Source organism: Odocoileus virginianus, chromosome 7, assembly GCF_023699985.2.
Source record: "Odocoileus virginianus isolate 20LAN1187 ecotype Illinois chromosome 7, Ovbor_1.2, whole genome shotgun sequence".
NCBI classification, from domain to species: Eukaryota; Metazoa; Chordata; class Mammalia; order Artiodactyla; family Cervidae; genus Odocoileus; species Odocoileus virginianus.
Window position 1 is genome coordinate 47,205,701 of NC_069680.1, and position 24,257 is coordinate 47,229,957.

Sequence of the window (24,257 nt, forward strand, 5' to 3'; positions counted from 1 at the left end):
GCTCTCACATAATAAGAATAGTCAGTGTCATGTGGGAGCCCCAAAAGATCACAAGGGAACAGGACAAGAATTTTTAAAATTCTGCCCCAAACTGGAAAGGGGTTCAGTGTCCTCTGTTCACCATCCCAGTCTGTAAACAGACTGCGTCTTAATCATTTTTAATATTTTTAGTACCTAGCACATATAATAAATGCTTGCTGAATGAACTAATGAGTATGGCTGAGCAAGGATGCATAAGATGAGCCCTGGCTAGGAAAGTTCAGACTAGATCATGGGCCCATCTAGCATTTTCACATGGAAGTTAGAATATGCATTAAAGGAAGGAAGTAAAAAGCTATTTCCCAGGAAAGAGGAAATGCTTGGAAATGTCCCTACCACCCATGCCACAGGACTTCTGAATCCAGCTAAAGAGAAACACTATGAAGCACAAAGGATTTGGATTTGAGGGAAATGCAAATTAGCGATGTGGGAATTTAATCTTCTCTACACCACACGACTTCATCTGCTACATTTTTATTAAAGTAACCCAAAAAACTGTACATGTGTCCATAAAGCTGTACATTCTTCTATATAACAACACTATTATACAATTAGTAACCTTTGTCTTTTCTGTCAGAATAGCTTACAAATGTATTTATTTTTACTTAATAGGAGAGACAGGCCTGCTCAACAGTCCAGCTCTGGGTGTTTATTGTTTTTAAAGTGAATGTCAAAAAGAAGAGAGAAAAGATTAAGTATGAAACCATGAGGATGCTTATAAAAAGGCAGGAACCTGTTTGCAGACAAGATGTAACAACAATCTGCAGGGATTCACAGCTTTGTTTCAACCCATATGCCAGAAAATGAGCACTTGGGTCTACGGGCCTGAAGTCAACTTTAAAGCAATAAGGACTGGAAACAGGGCCTGGAAGGTAGCTTGGGATTTGGAAAGTTCAAGAGGCAGAACTGGCAGGAATGGGTAGGGATAGTGTTTGGTAAATAGCACCTCTGAGTCAGAATTGAGTAGTTAAGAAATCCAGGATAGGGGACTGGCAGTGGAGAGAAAAACTCCTCATTAAGGGCAACAGCCGGAGAGCAGTCAGGTTCACCAGACGTCCCAGCTGTGGCCTTCTCAAGGTGACTAGGGTTTGGGAAACTCAAGGCCTTGAGGACCCCTCACCAATGTCACTGAGAAACTGAAGCAATAGGATTTCTTCCCTGTGAAATTTTCCATTTTACTCAGACCCAGAACAGTAAATATTGCACAAGTCTGTAGACAAACTTGGATTGTACGGAGAGAGATGGCAGCCTCTCCCACGGGTGCTCTGAGCACCAAGGAGAAAAAAACAATGCCCAAGGCTTGGCTGTTAGAGTCAGTTCTACAAGAATGCCAAGTAGTAACTTGGGGCATTCTCTCATTCAGCCAAGAAACATCTGCAAGGCTAAGCATAAAGCCACAGTCCTGAGGACAGAGGGAGAGAGAGTTTCCTAAGCCCACCGGGGCACCAGGAGGCTGTGACAGCCAGCTCTCTCCAGCTTCTCCTGGGACCCAGGAGGCCATATTGCACAGTGACTGAGAACTCTTATCCTAGAAAATAGGGTCGTTCCATGACCCAACCAGAAGGGGAGGGGGATGGGGTGCGATTGGTGGTGGTGGGGGTAGTTGGAGAGGAGTGTGTGCTTTTAAAAAGAAGGCAGTAATCAAGGACCTGAAGTTCCCTGTAGCTTTTGAGCTACCTCTCGAAGAGATAATGGTAGCATCATTAGGACTTCCATCTGGTTGCAAAAAGAAGAGTTTTGGCCAAAAAAAACATCCCAGTGGATACTCTTTGGATTCTAAAATTCCATTACAAGTCACCCCCAAGTTAATCGCCACACAGAGTAGCACTACACCAAGGCAAGGGTCGGCAGAGAATAACCTTCTGTCCTGACTCCAGTAACCTCCAACCCTGCCTCGCTCCCCTGACCTCCAGAACAAAAGCTTTACATTCTTGGTGGGAAGCAACATCTACAGGTCTCTGAGAATGGAATTAGAAACCAGTCACGATTTCAAGAAAAGCTACTCAGGACAGAAGGAATTAGGAAAGGCCTTTTCATTCTGTGCCTAGGATCTCATAAAAAATAAAAATAAAAGAGAAGATTAGGCAATATAGTATGACTTAAGTCCAGGCTTGCATGCCCTTGAGTAAGAGAGGGGCCAGGGGTGCAGGTTGGCCTGGCTGGGAGAGTGAGAAGTTTGAACTCAGCCTCTTTTCTCTCCCAGGACAGATTCTGACCTCTCTTGTTCACAGCCACTAATCTTGTTTGCTCCCTCTCACACCTTCCTGGGTTGTTAGCCAAACTTCTCTCACCTCACTTTGGCCAGAACACCATTTCTCCCTCCCATAGGCAGATACTGGCTCCCAGACTCAAGCACACAATTCTCTCCAAAGGCACCTGTGGAGGCCACTTCCAAGCAGCGTTCATTAAGGATTTTTTTGTTTAAAAAATCTTTTGGTTTTTTCCTCCCCTTTTCTTAAAAAAAAAAAAAAATATGTATATATATATATAAATAGCTCTTCATTTAAAATACAGTTCCCCAGGTTGAGATACGCAGTGGCCTGCTGCCACAGCAGAGTTGAGTACAGTAGAGTGCCAGGTGGGGCTGGCGAGGGATCTAACTGGAGACTGCCATGATGTAGTTCTTTGAAGGACTGCTCCTGCCCAGTATCATTTGGTTCTTGCAGGTGAGAAGCCCATAGGATGTGGCCACTGGAGCCTCCTGGTACAGGACGCAGATGGAGCCATCCTCCCCAATACGGTAGGACACCTCGTAGGGGTCCACCCACAAGGTCAGCTCACTGGGCAGCAACCGGTGCAGCTGAGGCTGGCTGAGTCCAATCTGGCTAGCCACTTTACTGATGATGGGGTCCATCTTGTGGTTGATGCGGATGCAGCGGTAGCCAGAGCCCTTGGATGGTTTTTCAGGAAACCAATGGTGTTTGTAGTGCTCTGTGGAGACAGGACAAGGGGGAGATGCACTGGTTAGCGCAGCTGGGCCATGGATGCAACCACAAGGGGTAGGGGGTAATGGGATGTGTGCTAAGTCACTTCAGTTGTGTTCATGCAACTCCATGGACTGTAGCCCACCAGGCTCCTCTGTCCATGGGATTCTCCAGGCAAGAATACTGGAGTGGGTTGCCATTCCCTTCTCCCGGGGATCTTCCTGACCCAGAGACAGAACCCACATCTCTGTCCCCTGCACTGGCAGGTGCGCCACCCAGGTGAGGGTGATGACAGGAGGAGAGGAAAGGGCCTAGTTATTTTAAGTAAGCAACACGGTTTCTCATGAGTTTTATGACCCTCCTGAAACCCTCCTGACATTGTAGCAAAAAAAAAAAAAAAAAAAAAAATTATGGAATCTGGAAAGACCCCTCCTTCTAAGACACGGGTGTATGTGTATTGAGATGGTGTCCCAGAGCTCTGGAGCAATCCTCTGTGGCCAGTATATTCCCTTTGGCACATTCCCGGTTTAAGGAGGAGGATATGCCTGGGGCTGACATGTCCAGGCAGGGCCTCTGGGAACCTCTGAGCCAAAATTTCAAGGCCAAGAAGGCTGTCCTCACTGTCGGACCCACAGCAAGACATCATGTCTCCCACCCAGTGCCTCGGTGGTTCCCTCTGCCTTGAAAAGTCAAAGACCTGTCACAGTGGCTAAGGGAGGCAGAACTGGGATGGTTTAATGAAACATATGTTGTCCCTCAGAAGGCGGGACTGTGTGGACACGTTTAAAGATGGCTATTGCTGCCCAAGCCCGCCAGCCAACAACAGCTAGGAGATAGGTCTCTCCAGGCCAGCGGCTGCTTATCTCTTGTCCACCTCCTCATCTCACGCCGCACCGCCCCCAAGCCCAACACACGCCCGCGGAGCGCAGTTACTACATACAAGGCTCTCTCGGTACTAGAAAGGGTGGCAGATGGCTAAGGGAGGCCGGAAGATAGAAAGGGGGCTCGGATTCCAACTTGAGGTGCCAGCCACTGCCCCAGGCACGGAGCGGCCCGTGCGGCCGGAAGAGCCTCGGCTGGGAGCCCGAGTTGTTTGGAAGGTTCCACTGCGCCTTCTCGTTCCATAAGGGCCCTCGGCTGGTCGGGCTGTCGCCTGCAGGGTCTCGAGTCCAGTGGGGGAGAAAAGCCCGCACGCAGACCCACAGGCACCCCGCTTCCGCGGCACCCAGCGGCGACCCGGGGTCGCAGTCAGGACTCTGCGCCCGCGACAGCGCAGAGCGCAGTACCCAGCCGGAACCACGGCGCACCCGGCCTCAAGACAGGGCCGAGGACCACGACCCGAGGGAGTGAACGGGCCGGGGCCGCTAGGCGGGGAGCCCGCCCTCGGTGGGGACTGAGCCCTAGGGCGCCGGGCCCTCGGCCCCTTGCTCACCCGTCAGCGCCGCCTGGAGAGCCCCGCGGAACACCTGCAGTCGCTGCTCGTTCACGCAGCCCCGAGTCCTCAGAAGGCTGGAGAGGAAGCCCACGGCGGCGGCGATCTCCGGGAACATGTCTGCTCTCCTCTCGGCCCGGCGCGTCTGGCTCCTGTCGCGGGCCTGAGCGGTCTCCGACTGGACTCGCTGCCCGGGTAGCAGCCTTCTCTCGCTCCGCCGCCGCTCGGCTCTGCCCGGACTCGCCCGGAGACCCGCTTTTCAGACCGCGGCGAGAGGCCGGGGGCCCGCCGGCAGAGGCCATTGGCCGCCGGCGCGGGGGGCGGGGCCTGGCCTCTGCCCCACCCCCCCCGCCCCCCGCGCGCTCGCCCCCGCCCCACCCACGCCGCCCCCTTCGCCCTGAGGTCGTCGCCCGCTGACGTCAGTGCTGGTAACACGAGCTGCGCTTTTCAGGCCGCGGCGAGAGGCGGGGGTGCTGGCGGCGGAGGCCATTGGCCGGCGGCGCGGAAAGGGCGGGGTCTGGAGCAGCCCCGCCCCGCGTGTTCGCCCCGCCCCCCCGCGCTCGTCCCCGCCCCGCCCCCTTCGCCCTGAGGTCATCGCCCGTGACGTCAGTGCTGGTAACTCGAGCTGCGCTAGCCGGTGGGGGAAGCAGGGGAAAGGGAGACCGGGAGCGGCTAGGGTCTCTGGGAAGGAAAGCAGCGCGTCAGGCTGGGCGTGGTCTGACCTCCCCTCTCCTCCCATCCTTCCACACAGCTTAAGGAACACCTCCGACAAGAAGCCTTCCTTGACGCCACCTCCCCCAGGCGGTCCCCTTTTCTGACTCCCACATCTTCAGCCGCCCCCTGTCATAGCCACTCACCCGTTTTACCACTTTCCCACCAGTAAGAGTGGCTTCTTGACTCTCCGGAAACGGAGACTAAGCCTTCTGTTTACTTCTACGATAATGCCAAGTTCCCCAAGTTCTTCTCTTCCTCTCCAGAAATGCCTGTCCTCTTGCCTAGAACCGTGGCCTAGTCTCACCTATGCTGCTGGGTGGGGGTGGCGGCAAGGATGCAAGACTCATCGGGTCTTGCTCTTCCGCATGGGGACCATCCTCAGAACCTGGCGCCATCACAGGTTTTCTTTGAGGTCTGCTAAATGAGGATAAAGCCTAACCAAAATCCCAGGGTTCAGAATACATAGGTGCCCCGTACATATATATTAACATCGAGTCAAACCCGATGGCCTCTGTAAATCCTTATTTTCCTTGACTGTGGGGGCAGTCTCCTTTTTTCTTCCCTGACCCCAGATTCCTCTGCCTCCTTCCTCCCTGGTTGCTCCCCTCCTGGCTATTCTGGATCCCTTCCTGTTCCCCTTTCCTCATTATATCCATTCATTCCTCTTCCTTTTCTCTCCACTTTTTTTCCTCACAGAGATCCGATTCATGTTGTCCACTTTGATATTTACTTTGTTTTTACCACTGACTTTCCTATGTGCATGTCTGTTCACATGTCCTTTCATCCCACTCCTGTCTGCTCTGTCTCTCCTCTTGGATGTCCGGCCACTACATCAATGTCAGTCTAAAGTCCACTGATTTCTCCAAAGCCAGCCTCCTTCTTGACCTCCATTTCTACCAAATACCACCAGTCCCCCAGTCACTCTACTCAGAAAACTCAGACTCACTTTTGGCTTGTTACTTTTTCATTAGATCCAGTCTCAAGACCTGTTGCTTCTTCATGTCTAGATGACTGCAGTAGACACTATCAAATCCAGTCCCCAAACCACACTTCTCACTGTTAGTAGATTTATTTTCCTAAAGTTCTGCACTCACATGCTCTTCTTTTGCTCAGATCACTGAGATATCCTCCATTTGTCGACTGCATGAAGTATGGACCCCTTTGTGTAATAGTTAAGAATTTTCATAATTTGGCTGCATCTGCCTTTTTAGGTTTCTGCCACTTTGTGCCCCCAGGTGACTCTCCTCACTGTTCTCTAAGCTTCAGAGCAGTTCTGCATCCCAGAGCCCTCAACATTTGCCCATGATCCCTATCCCTACCCTGTAATATATCCCCATCCCTATCCCTATCCCTATCCCTATCCCTACCCCATTCCATGTTCGTATGACTGTGCCTGGCCTTGCTACACTGACTCATGTCATTATCTCTTGGATACCTTGCTGCCTCCTTGCCATCTTTCCCAATCCCTCACACTCCTGAAGGCACAGCTTAAGCTGGGTCCTCTACTTTGGAAACCTGTGCTGGCCATTATCTCACTACAGAATTAAGATTATCCATACCATTCATTTGGCATTTATAATCTGTTGTTTGATAAGATTAGTGATCTTTTTAGAGGCTGACATCTTGTTTGCGGACTACTGGAAAACAGGTTACTATGCTCATATGTTCTATGTTTCCAGGACAGTTCAGGTTTCAAATATTCTGCTCCATTGCTTTATAGAGCCCATTAAAATGCCCTGGAATTCTAGTGTTTGGGCATTGAACACGTCTCTTAGATGAGCTCTTCACTGACTCCTCCCAAAGCTGGATCAGACCGGATTAGACTCCTACCTCTGCTCATTGAGGGGGAGACCATGTGTTTTTAGAAACAGGGCTGGAACTGAAAACAAGATAACCTAGAGAACATCAAACAAAAAGACCAGCTGTCAGCAAGACCAGGGAAACAGGTCAAGGTATAAACATGTGTGCAGAGTGATTTAGCACCAAAATCTGAAAATAACATCTTCCTGGGTATGCTGTTGACAGGGGTCTGGTGTTCTGGGCCTTGCTCTAGTCCATAATTGATGGGGGAAAAGTTTTGTGACAGATCATCACCTGCTTTCTGCCTTAGGAAATAGAATTCTGTCCTTATGTAGGTTTTTTATATCACTCGCCAGGTCACACAGCTAGTTCTCAATAGTGCCAGGACTAGCAGATCTGTTGACTTCAAATATCATGTCCTTTTCATTAGACCGTGGAGCCACTGTATTGCTACAGTGGCCCCTAGTCCCACCACATCCCACAGAGCTGTTATTCTAGATGATGATGCCATGAATTGGAGGGGAACATTCTTCATTTTGAAAAAGGAGCAAGGTCTTATCCCGCAGATTCCCCCATTACCCAGGGAGTGTCTTGGTCTCATTTAGTTCCTGAACTTTGTAGAAGGCATTGATAATAACCAGAAAGCACTTTATGTACTTCCTCATCCTCTCTTCTTTCTACACACAAGCCTAGGGAGAGGAAGTTTAATGTATCTAACATGCAAAGTTTCTAAGTCACTTTGCAGAATTTGGATTCTCAATCAGTTTCTTTTAAAGGCAAATACATTATAATAATCCAAATTACCTTTGGAATTTTCTGCAACTTCCCTTAAACTGCTAGGACCAGGGTCCTGAGAAACTCTGAAGTCCAGATTTCACTTCTGTTGCCTGCTGCCTCCCATTTCTTGGCATAGCCAAGGTATAGTTCTAGCATCTGGATAAGAACCATGGGTCCCTCGCTCTCTCTTCTCTTCTTCCTGTTCCTCTTCCTCCTTACTCATCTCTTCCCCTCTCCCTAAATGCCTTGAGTTGAATTTTGAACATTAAATGTCCTAACACTCTGCTGAACTGTGACTCTACCTACTGCCATGTTGGGCAAGTAGTGTGGAGGTGGAGGTGATGCCAGTGTATGCCTCAATTGGACCAGAAATTTTTCTGTGTGTGTGACCCCCAACCCACTGTCTCCCTGGATGCCCATTTTACTCACTTGCGCAGCTTACCTATGTGGCCTCTCTAGAGTGACCCACAGCTTCCCAAACAGCGCTCCTCAGATCAAATCCTTACCCAGAACTGGGTTCCTCTCCTCAGTTCTCATCCCTGGCTTTGTCTGTGGGGTCATCACGCACGCTCTGCTTTCCACTCCCCAATGCGGCACAATCAGATCATTGTATGTGACCATCTCTCCCAGCATCCTGCTGACCCTGCAGGGCCTTAGCTCCGTTTTCAAGACTACCTCCCAGTTTCCTGACCACATGTTGAAACCTGAGGTTAAGTAAAGTTGATTTGCAGGCTGAGGCTGGGCTGCGATCTTCTAGAAAGATTATATCAACTCATTCTAACACTGTGCAGTGCATAGTTTTACTAAGTCAGTGTGTGAGTGTGCATGTGTATGTGTGTATATATGTGTGTATCAGTGTGGGTAGGTAGGCAGTATATATGAATGTACATACTTAAATGTATATGATATTTGTGGATAGAAGGGGCTGTGGATATATGTTTGTAGATATTAGCATGTACATAGTATATATTGAAGGACATCATTTTGTGAAGTGTTTATGTTTTGGTGGAGTGTATATTTTGGCAGGTGTGTCTGAGTGTGGCTGGTATAGATGTTAATTTGATCTTTCCTCTCTTCAGGCCTCATCGGTGATAACCTTGCTCTGCTGCCCAGAGCTGATAAGAAGCATCACTCAGGGAGGATGAATGCCTCTTCTTCTAATCAGAGTGAAAATGTTGCTAAATATATTCATTATTCTTTGCAAACATCACTGGATAATGTTCAGGACATGTTTTTGAGTTCCCTATCACTGTCTCACAAAGTTGTACCCTTCAAGATCAGCTCTAGACCAGTCAGTCTGAGAGTTACTCTTAGAATCAGGAACAGAAATCAAGGACAAAAAGAAGATAACAGTGTTCCTATAACTTGTTAAAGAAGACTAAGAAATTGGGGACATTAGTTATTTTTAAGTATCTGTCTTTAATTCCCTTTCCTTACCCCAAAGTGAACTGAGAACAGGGACAGAAACATGTAATGCAAAGATGATTAGGTTTAAGTGGAAAACTACCCATCTGGACTGAAGGAAGTCTCGGTAAAATATAAATATGAAAAGGACTTTCTAATCCCCTGGTCACAACAATTTTCAAGTCTGTAAGGATCATTTTTGAGAAACTGTTGAGGGTTGGAGAAGAGTCAGAAAGCTAAAAAGTAACCCATTTCTCCACTGGCTCTGAAGGGAGATGCAAAAAGAAGATGCCATTGCACAAAAAAAACACCTAAATTTGGCAAGAGAACTTCTTTATAGGAAAGTGAGCAAGCAGGATCTGCTAATCAAGATATCTGCTTCAGGACTCAGATGCTCTGAGGTACACAAAATCTTCAGAGAGAAGGCTGAAGATAGCCACATAGGGTGCTATGGTGCAGGCTGCTGGCGGAACCTGCAGTGGATCACCCTCAGCAGTTTCCCACACAGTTAGTTTCCAAGTGATCAGTAGAAACAGCCATGGCAGATGCAGCCTGCCACCCAACCTGGGAGCCCATCGGACACCTAGTGGCTAAAATAACAGGCCTGCCTAAGCTTTAGCAGGCTTACCTACAGGCAAACTTGGGAGCTGGGGAGGGTCACGGTTCTCCATGGTACACAGTCTCTGGATTTCCTCTCTCTGCCAATTACTGTCCATATAGCTCAGAAGTCACATGTTGGAAGCCTGTGAAACAGACTCAATCACAATATACATTGTTTGGTCTGCATGGTGCTTAAGCATTTAAAATATTAGCTGTCAATTTTTAACTGTTAAGTAGTGTTGCATCAAAATAAAACCCTAGAATTATAATTTCTCTTTAAAAATTAGCATATTTGTTTACACTGATTCCACATTCTTATTTACCGATGACTGGTACCTAAGACAGGGAATGTGTCCTTCAATTTGTCCAGTCCCCACCCACTCGTTATAGCATCTTTGCTGAGACCAAGTCGTGATTATCACTTACCATGGCTGGATGCTGGGGTTTATTATTATTATTATTACTTGATAGGAAAGTAGGATTTATTGGTGGGCATGAGTAAGGAGGGGATAACACCGAGGATCTCATGAGTACAGGGCCCGCCATTTCTCCAGAGGCCACAACTAGGGATGTATTTGAGCCTATAGCCATTCAGGATGAGCAGCTTTTCTGCTACTCTGTCTTCAGATTTATCCACATTAAACTTAATGAAGCCCCACTCCTTGGAGATGTGGATCTTCTGGCAGCCAGGGAACTTGAACCTGGCCCTGCAGAGTTCAATCATATGCTCCTTGTTCTGCAACTTGGTGTGGATGGACATTATGACTTACTTGGCCAATGTGGACCCTGGCCACTGTGCCCTGGGGATTTCCAAAGCCACTGCACATACCTGTCTGGAGCCTGTCAGCTCCAACACAGGACAACATCTTGTTGACGCAGGTGACAGGGAAGGGTTGGAGCCACACTCGGATGTGGAAGCCACCTTTGCCATAGCTTTTCACCATGTACTTGTTGGCACAAGTGCAGGCAGCTTCCAGGGCTTTGGAGGAGAGCTGCTTATACTCATCTGACACCATGTGGCCACAGAGTGGGAACTCATCCACTTTTGCCTTCTTCCACTGTGGCTTGTTCGTACAATGTCTATAACACCGGGCGGCGGCAGCGGGGGAGGGGGGGCAGTGGCCCATGGTGACACCAGGATTTGCAGTGGTGAGCCAAAGGGAAAAGGCTGGGATTTATTATGATTTTTATATACTGAATCTTCATTTGCATTATCTACCTTGATCTTGGAAGTGTTAGAATTAGCATCTCCCAGTACAGAGCAAATGTCAAACTATCAGCTCTAACCCTAACTTTCCTACTGAGCTGCCAACTGCTTTTTATTTCAGTTGAGAACTGGACATTTTGAAATATTTTTTTCTGGTGTTTTAATCTCAGTCTGTAACAAGCCTGTAACAAGAATGTTAATGCTATTTTGAGAGAGAATGAAATCAGAAGTTGAGCATAAGGGAAAAAATTACCTTGCTCAGTTTAGTTCAGTCGCTCAATCGTGTCAGACTGAACAAGTCAAGATACATTTTTCCTTTATGCACAACTTCTGATTTCATTCTCTCTCAAAATAGCATTACTGTTCTTTGTCTAAACACCAGGCTGAGTTTGGCAGGCATCTTTAACTCTACCCCTCCTGATCAGTTTCCAAGGCCTAGAGTTGGACCATAAAGAAGGCTGAACATCGAATAACTGATGCTTTCAAGGTATGGTGCTGGAGAAGATTCTTGAGAGTCCTTTGGACAGCAAGAAGATCAAACCAGTCAATCCTAAAGAAAAATCAACCCTGAATATTCACTGGAAGGACAGATGCTGAAGCTGAAGTTCCAATACTTTCGTCACCTGATGCGAAGAGCTGACTCACTGGAAAATACCCTGATGCTGGGAAAGATTGAAGGTAACAGGAGAAGAGGGTGGCAGAGGATGAGATGGTTAGATAGCATCACCGACTGAATGGACATGAATTTGAACAAACTCTAGGAGACAGGGAAGGACAGGAAAGGACTGGTGTGCTGCAGTCAATGGAGTCACAAAGAGTTCGACATGACTTCGCAACTGACCAACACAACAACACAACTACATTTGCAACATTGTTCCTGCTTTTGCCTCTTACCGTGGGCAAAATTCTCCCTCCCCAGTCCTTCTGTTTCATCTAGACTATAGCCATAGCCTACCTTATGCCATAGGTTACCTTATGGCAGAAAGTGAAGAAGAACTAAAGAGCCTCTTGATGAAAGTGAAAGAGGAGAGTGAAGAAGTTGGCTTAAAGCTCAAAATTTAGAAAACTAAGATCATGGCATCCGGTCCCATCACTTCATGGCAAATAGATGGGGAAACAGTAGAAACAGTGGCTGATTTTATTTTTGGGGGCTCCAAAATCACTGCAGATGGTGATTGCAGCCATGAAATTAAAAGACGCTTACTCCTTGGAAGGAAAGTTATGACCAACCTAGACAACATATTAAAAAGTAGAGACATTACTTTGTCACCAAAGGTCCATCTAGTCAAGGCTATGGTTTTTTCCAGTGGTCATGTATGGATGTGAGAGTTGGACTATAAAGAAAGCTGAAAAAAAAAAAAAAAGAAAGCTGAGCACCGAAGAATTGATGCTTTTGAACTGTGGTGTTGGAGAAGACTCTTGAGAGTCCCTTGGACTGCAAGGAGATTCAATGAGTCCATCCTAAAGGAGATCAGTCCTGGGTGTTCATTGGAAGGACTGATGTTGAAGCTGAAATTCCAGTACTTTGGCACCTGATGTGAAGAGCTGACTCATTTGAAAAGACCCTGATGCTGGGAAAGATTGAGGGCAGGAGGAGAAGGGGACGACAGAGGATGAGATGGTTGGATGGCATCACCTACTCAATGGACATGAGTTTGGGTAAACTCCGGGAGCTGGTGATGGACAGGGAGGCCTGGTGTGCTGCGGTTCATGGGGTTGCAAAGAGTCAGACACGACTTAACTGAACTGACTGACTGTTCTGCCCTCCAGTCTCTCTTCTCTTCAATCCTCACTGAAGATTTGCCAGAGTAATTTTCTTTGAACAATATCCTAAATATGTCACTTTTCAGCTTTTAAAAGACTTCAAAGGCTTCCCATTGCCTACAGCATTAATCAAGTATCCCTTATCTGGCATTCAAATCCCTGCACCCTAGGACTTCTTAGTATAGCAACTCAGATCACTAGAGAGTTGGGTAAAAATTCAGATTAAGCAGCCTCTTTCTTCCTTGAGGTTCTGATTCTGTAGTTTGAGATGGGATGTAGGCCTATTTGTCATAAGAACCCAGGCCATTCTGATGCAATGGTCCATGAACCTCACTCAAAACAGCCTGTCTCAGAGACACTCTTAGGCACTGAGACACCTGACACAGCTGCCCAGACACCGTGATCTGCATCAGCCCTTCCGTTGCTACAGCACCAGGCTCATGACTGTTAGCTGAACTGGTGGGGATCAGGCCTATGCAAAAGGTGGTCTGTACCCCCAGACAGCATTCTGAAGGCAGTCCCCAACCACCTCAGAGACACCTTGTTTATCCTTTCTTTATTTATATTATTTATTATTGCTGTTGTTTTGGCTGCATCACATAGCATACAGGATCTTAGCTTCCCTGACCAGGGGTCGAACCTGTGCCCCCTTCAGCGGACTGCCAGGGAAAGCTCCCTCAGAAGCCTAGTTTAGAAGAGCAAATAGCAGTCTCTTTAAACAGAAGGCCTCTTTCATCTTGATACTTGAGACACTTTCAGACAACTTGTCTTTGTTGACCAACCTGGATTCTAATCCTGAATCTGCCACCAACTATCTAAGACAAGGCAAATCTTTAATTTCTCTTATCCTTAATTGTTCTCATATTTATAATGAGGACAATAAGTTCTTCCCAGAACTTCTCTACTGGGTGAAGTGAAGTGAAGTGAAGTCACTCAGTCATGTCCGACTCTTTGCGACCCTGTGGACTGTAGCCCCCCAGGCTCTTCCGTCCATGGGATTCTCCAGGCAAGAATACCGGAGTGGATTGCCATTTCCTTCTCCAGGGGATCTTCCCGACACAGGGATCGAACCCAGGTCTCCCACATTGCAAGCAGACGCTTTAATCTCTGAGCCACCAGGGAAGCCCCAAGTTATTGGGTAGATGAATAGTAATATATAGAAAGTGCTTAGTGTAATGCCTAAATATCATAGAAAAGTATGTATACTTATTTATGACATAAATATCATAAATCCACAGCCTGGTATTGCTAACAGTCATAGCAGGGTTTTCAGAAATCATCTACACAAAATTTTTAATTTTGAAGAAATGAAGAAAAGGAGGCCATGAGATGGTAAAAGATGCCCAATGTCACACAGCTATTTAGTGGCAGGATTAGGACTAGAACCTCTGTCTTGCACCTCTAGAAAGCTCTTCCCATTTTTCCACATCCCTTCTTGTGACACATGCTTCATCCATCCCCTCATTCATTTGTTCTCTTACTTACGGAATACTTATTGAGTAACCTTGGTGCCAGGCTCTGGAGGAACAGTGGTGGGTTTTGGAGTGGCAGCTGTTGGAGGCTGAAGGCAGGATACAGTCAAATTGGAGTGGGAGGTGGAGAGCCCAAGGGGCAGAAAAATGCAGCTGTGCATACACGTGGTGATATTTCCTCAGGCAGAGGCAGAAATTTGGGATAGAGAGAAAGCCTGGGAGCCTTGCAGGGGCAAGACACGAGGTCAGTGAGAAAGAGTGACCAGGAGGGTCAAAGACGATGGTACAGCAGGACGGAATGACCTTCAGGGAAAGTGATGAGCGATGGTTGGAATAGGGAACGCAGAACTGGAGGATGCCACCTCACCAAGTGGGCCTGAAGGGGTGTGGGCTGTGACGGAGCAACAAGCTCCCCTCCAGAGGGTCCTGTTTCAGGTAAGGTCAGGAGTTACAGAAAACGCTTGGATGAGGTTGAGGTTACCAGGGACTTTGCTGGCCGCAAGGGTTCAGGAAGGAGGTGGGGGGAGTCACATTAGTGGAGAGCACTTACGCAAGGTGTGGGAGTGAGTGTTTGCCCTTTGCACAGTGACCACTGTGGGAAGGAGTGGAGGTTCTGTCCTGCTGTGCCTCAGGAGACAGCTGAACCTAGAGGCTCAGCCACAAAGACACGAGACCCAGGGGTCAGTCAGGGGACTGCAGGTGACCTCTGTGGCTTGGAAGATTGAGGCCTCCAGGTTCCTGGAACTGGGCTTTCAGGGCCTGCTTTGTGCTTCCCAAAGTCACCTTTCACGCCTTTACATCATCCGTTACCACACTGGCTCACACAGACTCTGTCTCCTCCTGCTGGGAGGGAGTAATGGAAAGTGTTAACTCATCAGACTTGTGACGCAGGCTGACGGTGTGAGGGGAATCTGCTCCCCCAAAGATAGCGATGCCCTTGAGGGTCGCTCCTCAGCTGGTGTGCCCTGCTGACCCAAGGGAGGAGTGCTCCAGTTCCCGATCTCCTTCACCAGCACGGGCCTGCAGCAGGGGCGGAGCGAAAGCAGGCAGAACTGCTGAGTGTGCGTGACAGAGAGTGAAAAAGTGACGGGGTGGGAGCTTGAGCAGGGAGATGTGGACAGATCGTCAGACCAGGGTTTGGTTGGAAAGGTTCCCAAAGATGTTTTTTCGCTTCTGTAATTCCCTAGGTGCATCATAGGAGCAAAAGGATAGAAACTATCTGTTAAAAGTCTGGTATCCTGGAGGCCCCTCCCCGTAAGAATGTGACCTCCACACCTTCACCCTCAGGGCCTTCTCCAACAGTCCTAGAAGGTGTGACTGCAAGTGCCGGAAGCTAAACAGCGGAACACATGGACTTGGGGACAGCAGCAGATCTGAAGCTGAATTTATTGCCTCTTTCCCAAACTGAGAGGACAGACACATTGTAAATACTCCTCATCCTCACTCCTTGAAGCCCAGGACAAACCCCCTTCATCTCCAGACAGAAAACAAGAGAAGAACTGCTGCAGATGTTGTTTTGGCAAAACCTTAATGGGCTGGGCTTCCTGTGGCTGGGTGTCTGGGGTAGGCAGGAAGCTGGCATCACAGTTGTGATGGCCAGAAACTCCCCAGGTAGGGGGCTAATGTGTGGAGAAAAGACAGACTCAAGAAATGGGGACATGAGGAAGAATCTAAAGAAGTACTGTAGTGTCCAGCTCTGGCTTCAGGGCCCCAGGTGTTTCTCAACCCAACCCCGGGGAGGCTGAGCGCTTCATCCATGTGGTTCACAGAAGGGAGCCTGGTGGGCAGACTGGGAGTCACCTCCCTGAGCCACACTCTGCGCATCTATAATAAGACAGTGTGGGCCAGGAGACCCAACTTGTCGCTTCCGTAATCTGTGTGAATCCCTAATATGGGAACATGGGATCTGAGGAATCTGAAGTTATTCTCAGTAGCATTTAGTGTCATCCTCAATTGAGCTTTGATGAGAGCTTATAATGACAAGAGTAATCAGGTCAGGATAATAGCTGGGAAAATAATAACATCATTTCCCATGTTTCCTTCTGTGCTCAGCTCAAGGCTTCCTTCATGGCTCAGGAAACTCCCCTGAGGTCAGGGGTTGAGTCCCACTGAGTCAGAGACTCAGGTGGAACTAGGTATTTTCAGCATTAGAGATGTGGTCCCATGGTGAAAGCTCCTTAGGAGAGTGGAGAGAGGGATATTAAGAGATATGTCTAATAGGGCTTCGAGAAGGTTGAGCCCCCAAAGTTGAGCAGAATGAATTATGTTCTTAGTGGGGATGGGTAAGCTCCTAGAAAGAGAACAACTCCCTGGCCCTCAGGTTTTGAATTCAAAGAAGAATTTAAGTTGTTCAGTCATGTCTGACTCTTTGCGACCCTATGGACTGCAGCATGCCAAGCTTCACTGTCCTTCACTATCTCCCTGAGTTTGCTCAAACTCATGTCCACTGAGTCAATGATGCATCCAACCATCTCATTCTCTGCCCCCCACCTTCTCCTTCTGCCCTCAATCTTTTCCAGCATCAGGGTCTTTTCCAAGCATCCTTATTTAAAAATGCATGTAAGTTCAGGAAGACACCAACCACCCTCTTCTAGCCAGATTCCAGGAGGAGGGAATCTGCCTAAGAACTTAAACAGACAGAAGCTTTGGGCCCATCTCACTGAATTTGTAGAGAGCCACAGAAGTGTGGGTAGGGATTAGAAAGAGCTGAATTACCGTGCAAAAGAAAACAGGAAGAATCTGTAAGGAAAGGGCCTGAAATCAAGCTCATATAGCAAAAACACTCATAGATCAGCAATACAATTCCTAAACTTATTTGACTTAAGAAAAAGAGGAACTCAAAACTAGAGCCAACCTTGCTCCCAGAGGAATCTGGATATTTTGATGAGGGGCACTGGATTTGCTATAGGCCTTAGAATGAAGTTCTGAACCAATCTTAGCTAGCACCTAAGGAGCAGTGGACCTCAGCTGACAATTCACCCATTGGGAATATGGCCTTAGGTGTCACACTCAAGCGCCTGAACTTTAATGAGGACAACCACCTCCAAAAGGAGGGTAACTGCCGGTCCACTGTGCAATCTACTTCTCAGCAACTCAGCACAGTTCTCCCTGGCAGGGAAGGGGTTCTGTAGGGATCACTGAGCAGGAAGTGGAGAAAGAGGGCTAGGTGAGTACTGCAGAGATTCATCTTGTCTGACCCTCCCATGCCTCGGTTCCATTTATAGATGAGTAATAAATCAATCACTTGACCCCAGGATCTGAACACCTTTTCCCTTCCTTGTTTTAAAATGATCAGAAGGAAGGGGGCTTGGTCCCCATCCTCAAGGGTGGAAGGTGGAAGTTCTTCAGTCCACTTTGAAAGAAATGATTCCTGACCTCAAGAAACTCCAAGCTGGGGACAAGGAGGAGGCATGCATACAGAGGGCATACATGCAACACTGCCAGCAAACATAGTCTGAAGTTAATGAAGGGGGTTGGAATGGAGGCGGCGGTAGATAGTTGGTGTCCAGTATGAAATAGCTTGCTGGCCCTGGAAGTTCTGAGCTAGATTTGTAGGTCTTATTAGTAGGGGCAGAAGACAATCCAGTACTGTACAAGCATTCACACGACTGCTCACCCACTGGCTTTTGACAATTCTGGTTTCCTTCCCGGGTTTAACTGGAAAGGTCATCTCAAGCATGCTCACCACACTTGCTTACTAGTGGGGGCCCAAAACAGCCCATCACCACCACAGCAGCACAGATGGCAGACACCAGATGATTTTGTTTATAAAGCTTAAGCTTTTCCATAGGGTCAAAGAGCATCCCAGAGTGGCTGGGTGAGGCCCCAGGTTCTGGAAGCCAAGTCAGCATCTGGGCCTCTGTTGCTTCCTTCCTTAGAAGGGGACCTGAATAGGCTCTTCCAGGGTACATTGTCATCCTGCTTATTAAACTTATATGCAGAGTACATCATGAGAAACGCTGGGCTGGATGAAGCACAAACTGGCATCAAGATTGCCGGAAAAAATATCAATAACCTCAGCTATACAGATGACACCACCCATATGGCAGAAAGCAAAGAAGAACTAAAGAGCCTCTTGAGGAAAGTGAAAGAAGAGAGTGAAAAAGTTGGCTTGAGGCTCAACATTCAGAAAACTAAGATTATGGCATCTGGTCCCATCACTTCATGGCAAATAGATGGGGAGTCAGTGGAAACAGTGACAGACTTTCTTTTCTTGGGTTCCAAAATCACTGTGGATGGTGACTACAGCCATGGAATTAAAAGACACTTGCTCCTTGAAAGAAAAGTTATGACCAACCCAGACAGCATATTAAAAAGCAGAGACATTACTTTGCCAACAAAGGCCATCTAGTCAAGGCTATGGTTTTTCCAGTAGTCATGTATGGATGTGAGAGTTGGACTATAAAGAAAGCTGAGCACCAAAGAATGGAACTGTGGTGTTGGTGAAGACACTTGAGGGTCCCTTGGACTGCAAGGAGATCCAACCAGTCCATCCTAAAGGAGATCAGTCTGAATATTCATTGGAAGGACTGATGCTGAAGCTGAAACTCCAATACTTTGGCCACCTGATGTGAAGAACTGACTCCTTGGAAAAGACCCTGATGCTGGGAAAGATTGAAGGTAGGAGTAGGGGACGACATAGGATGAAGCGGCTGGATGGCATCACTGACTCAATGGACATGAGATTGAGCAAGTTCTGGGAGTTGGCGACGGACAGGGGGCCCTGGCGTGCTGCACGTCTATGGGGTTGCAAAGAGTCAGACACAACTGAGAGACTGAACTGAACTGAGGGTACAAAGTGACCACCATAATTTTGCACAGCACTTCTGTTTTCAAAGCTGTTTTACAAGAACAAGTTGAATGCCTATTTGATGCTCACAACCACTCCATAAGACAAGAACCTTCTATACTTCAGGGATAAGGAGAATGAGACTGGCAGCAACTATGAGGCTTGTTTAAGGTTACCCAGCAAAGGCTAGGCTGTCCTTCCCACCAAGCCACACTGGCCTCTCCTCACAGCCTCTGGCTCGGACTTGAGGGCCCCAGAGCGTGAGAGGATCATTTGAGTGTGTCTGTCAAAGGCCAACTGTCATCTGCATTTCAGTCCTGCTCTTAACGCTTCAGGAGAAACACAAAGACGAGCATTCTGGAAGACAGTGTCTGGGAAGGCTGCCACCCCCCGGGCGCTCCAGCTCTCTGGAGGAGGTGGAAACCCACCTCTTCTCTCCGAAATGGCTCGCCTTAGAGGGAGTTTGGAAGATGAGAGCCTGGCCCGAGACCGGGGACCGCTGTCGCCCAGCCTCCTGCCCTGCGGAACCCTCAGGAGTCTGCGCCCTGTAAGGGCTGCGCTTCCGGTGGCCGGCTAGTCACGCGCGGCGGCCACGTCAGCGCTGGTAAAAGCGGTGACGCGGCGGGGGAAGAGGGGGGCGCGGTGCGAGGCGGGGCGGGGGGAGGGGGAGGATGAGGTCGGCGACTCGACTGGGAAAGCGTTGACGCGGGCGGGGGCGGGGCAGGGGGGAGGGGTGGGGGGTGGGGGGTGGGGAGGGCCGGTAAGGTTAACTCGTGCCAGGGCGGCCAATTCTGAACTTTCTCTTTACTCTGTGTATGTAAATATGGGTTCACCACGGGGGTCGCGTGAGTGACCAGTTTCCGTCCTTGTGAGCACGCAGGTATTTTTATTCTGCGCGATCTTATCTTGGTGTGCTTTGCAGTCTGTTTTGTCTCTAGTTGTCAAGCACGCGCGTTTCACCTTACAGCCATGGTGTATATTTTCGCCTTGGAGACAGATGAGCAACTGTGCTGGGTAAGACAATCGCAGGTCTCCACTTTTCTCTTGTTCAACAATCAAAAAGAGTCTTGGTTCTTGTGCATCCAGAGACTGTCGGACCTCGAAAGTCTCACTGGAGGCGCTGCTGTCAAGGACTGGCTTTCCTTTTACTAAGCGGCCTCCTCTCGCTGTGCTGTGCTGTGGTTAGCCCCTCAGTCCCCCGGACGCTTTGCGACCCCATGGACTGTAGCCCACCAGGCTCCCCTGTCCATGGGATTCTCCAGGCAAGAGTACTGGAGTGGGTTGCCATGTCCTCTTCTATTCCATCTTCCAAACCCAGGGATCGAACCCAGGTCTCCTGCATTGCAGGTGGATTCTTTACCCTCTGAGCCATCAGCGGAAGCCCCCCCCCCCCCCCCGCCCCCGCCCTCACCACCGCTGCCACCCTAGCCAAATCAAATAAAAACAGGTCAGCGCTGAAGTTGAAGGGGAGGAAGCAGAAAAAAAGGAAAGTTTCAAGATGCCTAGTGCCAGGTGCTAAGTCACTTCAGCCATGTCCGAGTCTTTGTGACCCTATGAACTCACCAGGCTCCTCTGTCCCTGGGATTTTCCAGGCAAGAATCCTGGAGTGGATTGCCATTTCCTTCTCCAGGTCAGTAAACAGAAAAGGAAGAGAAATCACAAGAGAAGTTCAAGGTTCACATTTCAGCCAGGCTTCATGGAGCCTGCAGTGGATGGGGGGTGGGGTGGGGGGAGGGTGTCAGGAGTGGGGGTACTGCTCATTTCTGAGTTTAGCTTGCCACGGTGGAAGCTGTTGGAGTGCCTCCCTCCCCTAGGCCTGCCTTGTCTCAACTGATGTTGGGAGGGAGGGATGGGTGAGGGGAACAATGGGTGGTAAAGGGATTCTAAAATGAAGCGAGGGGGGTTACACAACAGAGGGCTTGACAGAAATAGGACATGAAAGAGTCAGAAACCCAGCCAGAGGCTGGGGTGCTGGGGCATTTGGCTGCCCTACTGGAGGAGCTCAGGCACAGAGGAAAGTCCCCAGGGCCTCCCAGGCTGTCTGTTTGCACCCACCCACTCTCCCGCCCCTAAAGACTCACTTCCTCTCGCTAGCTCCCCTAGTAGAGAACTGTCTGGGTGAAACTTTACCCGATGCCAAGCTCTGGGCACAGTCAGTCAGGCACTCCCAGAGTGGAAGTCACAGGCATGTAGAGAGTGACCTTTCTTGTCAGGGGTCTGCCCAGGATGTGGCCACTTTGCCCTTTGCCGTGGCTGCAGATATCTCCCTACTGCTGAGGCCTAGGCTGGTGGGGTGGGGGCAATGGTGGGGCAGTAAAAATGTTTTAAGCCTAGGAATTTAAGACAATGAAGAACAGTTCAGTTCAGTTCAGTTCAGTTCAGTTCAGTCGTTCAATCTGTTGACTCTGCGACCCCATGGACTGCAGCACATCAGGCTTCCCTGTCTATCACCAACTCTCGGAGCTTACTCAAACTCATATCCATTGGGTCAGTGATGCCATGCAACCACTTCATTCCCTGTCGTCCCCTTCTCTTCCCGCCTTCAGCTGTTCCCAGCATCAGGGTCTTTTCCAATGAGTCAGCTCTTCGTGTCAGGTGTCCGAAGTATTGGAGTTTCAGTTTCAGCATCAGTCCTTCCAATGAATATTCCGGACTGATTTCCTTTAGGATGGACTGGTTGGATCTCCTTGCTGTCCAAGAGACTCTCAAGAGTCTTCTACAACACCACAGTTCAAAAGCAATTCTTTGGCACCAAGATTTCTTTATAGGCCAACTCTCATATCCATACTATTGGAAAAAACCAAAGCTTTGACTAGACAGACTTTTGTTGACAGAGTAATGTCAGTTTCCCCCTCAGTCAGTCTGTCCTATCAGGAGGGCAGACAGAACAAAAACCACAATAATAGAAAACTAACCAATCTGATCACATGGACCACAGACTTGTCTAATTCAGTGGAACTATGAGCCATGCTGTGCAGGGCCACCCAAGACGGATGGGTCATGGTGGAGAGTTCTGACAAAACATGGCCCACTGGAGAAGGGAATAGCAAACCACTTCAGTATTCTTGCCTTGAGAAGCGCATGAACAGTGTGAAGAATAGAGGCCTTCCTTTCTCAGGCACCAGCATTCTGGGGCTGAATGATGCCCAGGTGTAGAGGAATAAAAACAATGGGGTAGCATTTGTATCTCACCTGGGCAGTAGTGCACAGTGGTTATGAGAGTGGCCTTTGGAATCCTGTGAGGTCTCAGGGAAGTTCTGAACCTCAAGCTCCTTGTCCGAAAAATAGAAACAAAAATATTTATCCTATTGATTCTTTTGAGTGTTAAAGATGATCATGTTTCTAAAGCCCTTTGTGCATTAATGCCTCCCGCAGTGTTTATGTATCTGGCACAAGGTAAACAATAAATAGTAACTGTTATTACCAGTAGTAGTAGCGTGATAGAAGTCCTCTCCAGGACCCCGCGCGTGGAAAGTCAGCCAGCAGCACCAGGTGTTCTAGGCTGCCTTTGTGGGTCCCCCACCCCTCAGTTTTCTTCCTCCTCTGATACCTCATCACCTCCGCCACTTTCTCCTCTATCCTCATTCCAGCCGGGCCTCAAAGAGATGACAGTGAGTGCAGAAGCACAAAATACGTGTTTCCATCCTAGCTATTCCCTTTCTGGGGCCTCAGGCTCCTTGTCACTGAAATGGAGGAGAATCCTTTCTGGCTGGTGTCCATTTTTGTGAAAGTCAAGGGACTAAAAAGTTTGTGAAAAGACTTTAAAAACTGTCGCCCTGAACCAACTCTCCACTTGGCAAATTCTTCCTGAGCCTCAGCTCCTATACCTAACCATCCCCCCACCACACACACACGTACACACACACATACACACACACACACACACTACGTTTCAGCTGTCATGGCTTTGCTTTGATCTAGTAGTGACGGAACCGGAAGGAAGTGGCACAGTAGACTTGGGGAAGCAGTCTGTGTCCTCTGGGAGCTTGTGGAGGAGAGGAGGGCAGAAAGAGGGAGGAGGGGGGCCAAGTCCTGGCGCTGCTCAGACCCAAGGATTCCTGCTGTTCCCATCGCACGAAGCCCAAGATCAGCCCACTTCTTCAGGGTGACATTGTGCTGCTTGGTCTTCCTCTAGTTCCTGGGGCCGGGAGAAAGGTCTGCTGGCCTCTCAACCCCTGCCGCTCCATTCTTCCCAGGAGGAAAGCAAGTGTTCAAACAGGGAAGCCCCTTGACAACAGGTTCTACTTCCTCATGCAACAGCTCTGATCCACCCCCGCTCCTCTGCCCCACACCCTCACCCAAGCAGCCCATTTCCTCTCCTGCTGGTTCCTGGAAACAAAGAACTGCCCTCTTTGGTAGTAAAATAGGAGACTAATTTATTTCATCAGCAAGAGCAGAAAGTTCAGTCCCTTCCTCTGGGTGATGATGGGACAGCAGTCGCTCTGGGCACCAGGAGGTAGAAGGTCTGAGAATCTTTCCAGTGTAAGAAATCTGCCTGGCAGAGCGTCCCTGACCTGATTATTTTCAGTCCCTCATCTGACAAATATTTTCTATAATGACGGTGTTTATATTCCAGAACTTTCACATATGTTGTGTCATTTAACCTCCATAGTGGTCTCACAGAACAGCCTGTAAAGATATTATCAGAGGGTCCCCCTGGGACCTCCACTCCAGCAGGCTACTCGGAGTGAGGAGGGGCCCGTCCAGCGTGGCCCTGGGCTATTCCACTGCAGAAGCTGCAAGGTAGCCCCATGGGGGCAGAGCTCAGGGTCCCACAAGGACAGAGGGGCTTAATAACAGGTAGCGGGTTATTTGGGAGCAGGCAGTGTGAGGGGAAAGGGGCTAATCCTCTCCCCTCCTCAAATCCTCCCACTTAACCCCTGACCTCGCAGAGTGCAGGAACTACGGGACAGTACTGCCAGAACCAAGATCGCAAAGCTGAGTGCCCCGTCAGCCTGTAAACAAGAAACGTCAGGTGCCCCAGGGGTGGCAGTGCTGGCCTGAATGTCCAAAGAGCTGGCTGGGTCCAGGTCCACCCTGAGTGGACGGTGTGGCTGAGAGTCATTCACACAACCTCTCTGGCCACCTGAGCAGGGGGACAGAGGCTGGTCATCCAGCATTGAGCCTGGACTCAAGAGCCCTGTGAACTTTTAGGCTCTGCCATCAATTTGCTGAGCTTCAGTCCCTTCCACTACACAGTGAGTGAGTGTGTTGAACCAATTGTTCCTGAGGTCCCTGTGAGCTTCGACAGGCTATGATGACCTTCTCTTCGCAAAATGACCTCAATTCCTTTCATCTTTTGTAATTTGCCTTTAGTTCATTGATCCAATTTACA

At 48.8% G+C, this 24,257-nt stretch overlaps 1 protein-coding gene and 1 pseudogene across 1 annotated transcript; both read right to left on the minus strand.

Moving 5' to 3' along the window:
* Positions 1-497: 497 nt before the first annotated feature.
* Positions 498-4,705, minus strand: BTG2 (BTG anti-proliferation factor 2). The gene is made up of 2 exons (XM_020894151.2): positions 4,396-4,705; positions 498-2,970 (listed from the first exon to the last, which is right to left on the minus strand). Exons 1-2 carry the CDS (start codon positions 4,511-4,513, stop codon positions 2,636-2,638), a joined length of 453 nt encoding a protein of 150 aa, XP_020749810.2. The 5' UTR covers positions 4,514-4,705; the 3' UTR covers positions 498-2,635.
* A 5,448-nt stretch (positions 4,706-10,153) lies between these two features.
* On the minus strand, positions 10,154-11,200 carry LOC110137633 (large ribosomal subunit protein uL16-like; annotated as a pseudogene).
* Between the last annotated feature and the right edge of the window lie 13,057 nt (positions 11,201-24,257).

Coding starts and splice junctions, on each gene's coding strand:
- BTG2 (XM_020894151.2), bottom strand. CDS start 4,513: ATGTTCCCGGAGATCGCCGCCGCCGTGGGCTTCCTCTCCAGCCTTCTG. Junction 2,971..4,395: donor TCTCCAGGCGGCGCTGACGG/GTGAGCAAGGGG, acceptor CTGTCTCCACAG/AGCACTACAAACACCATTGG.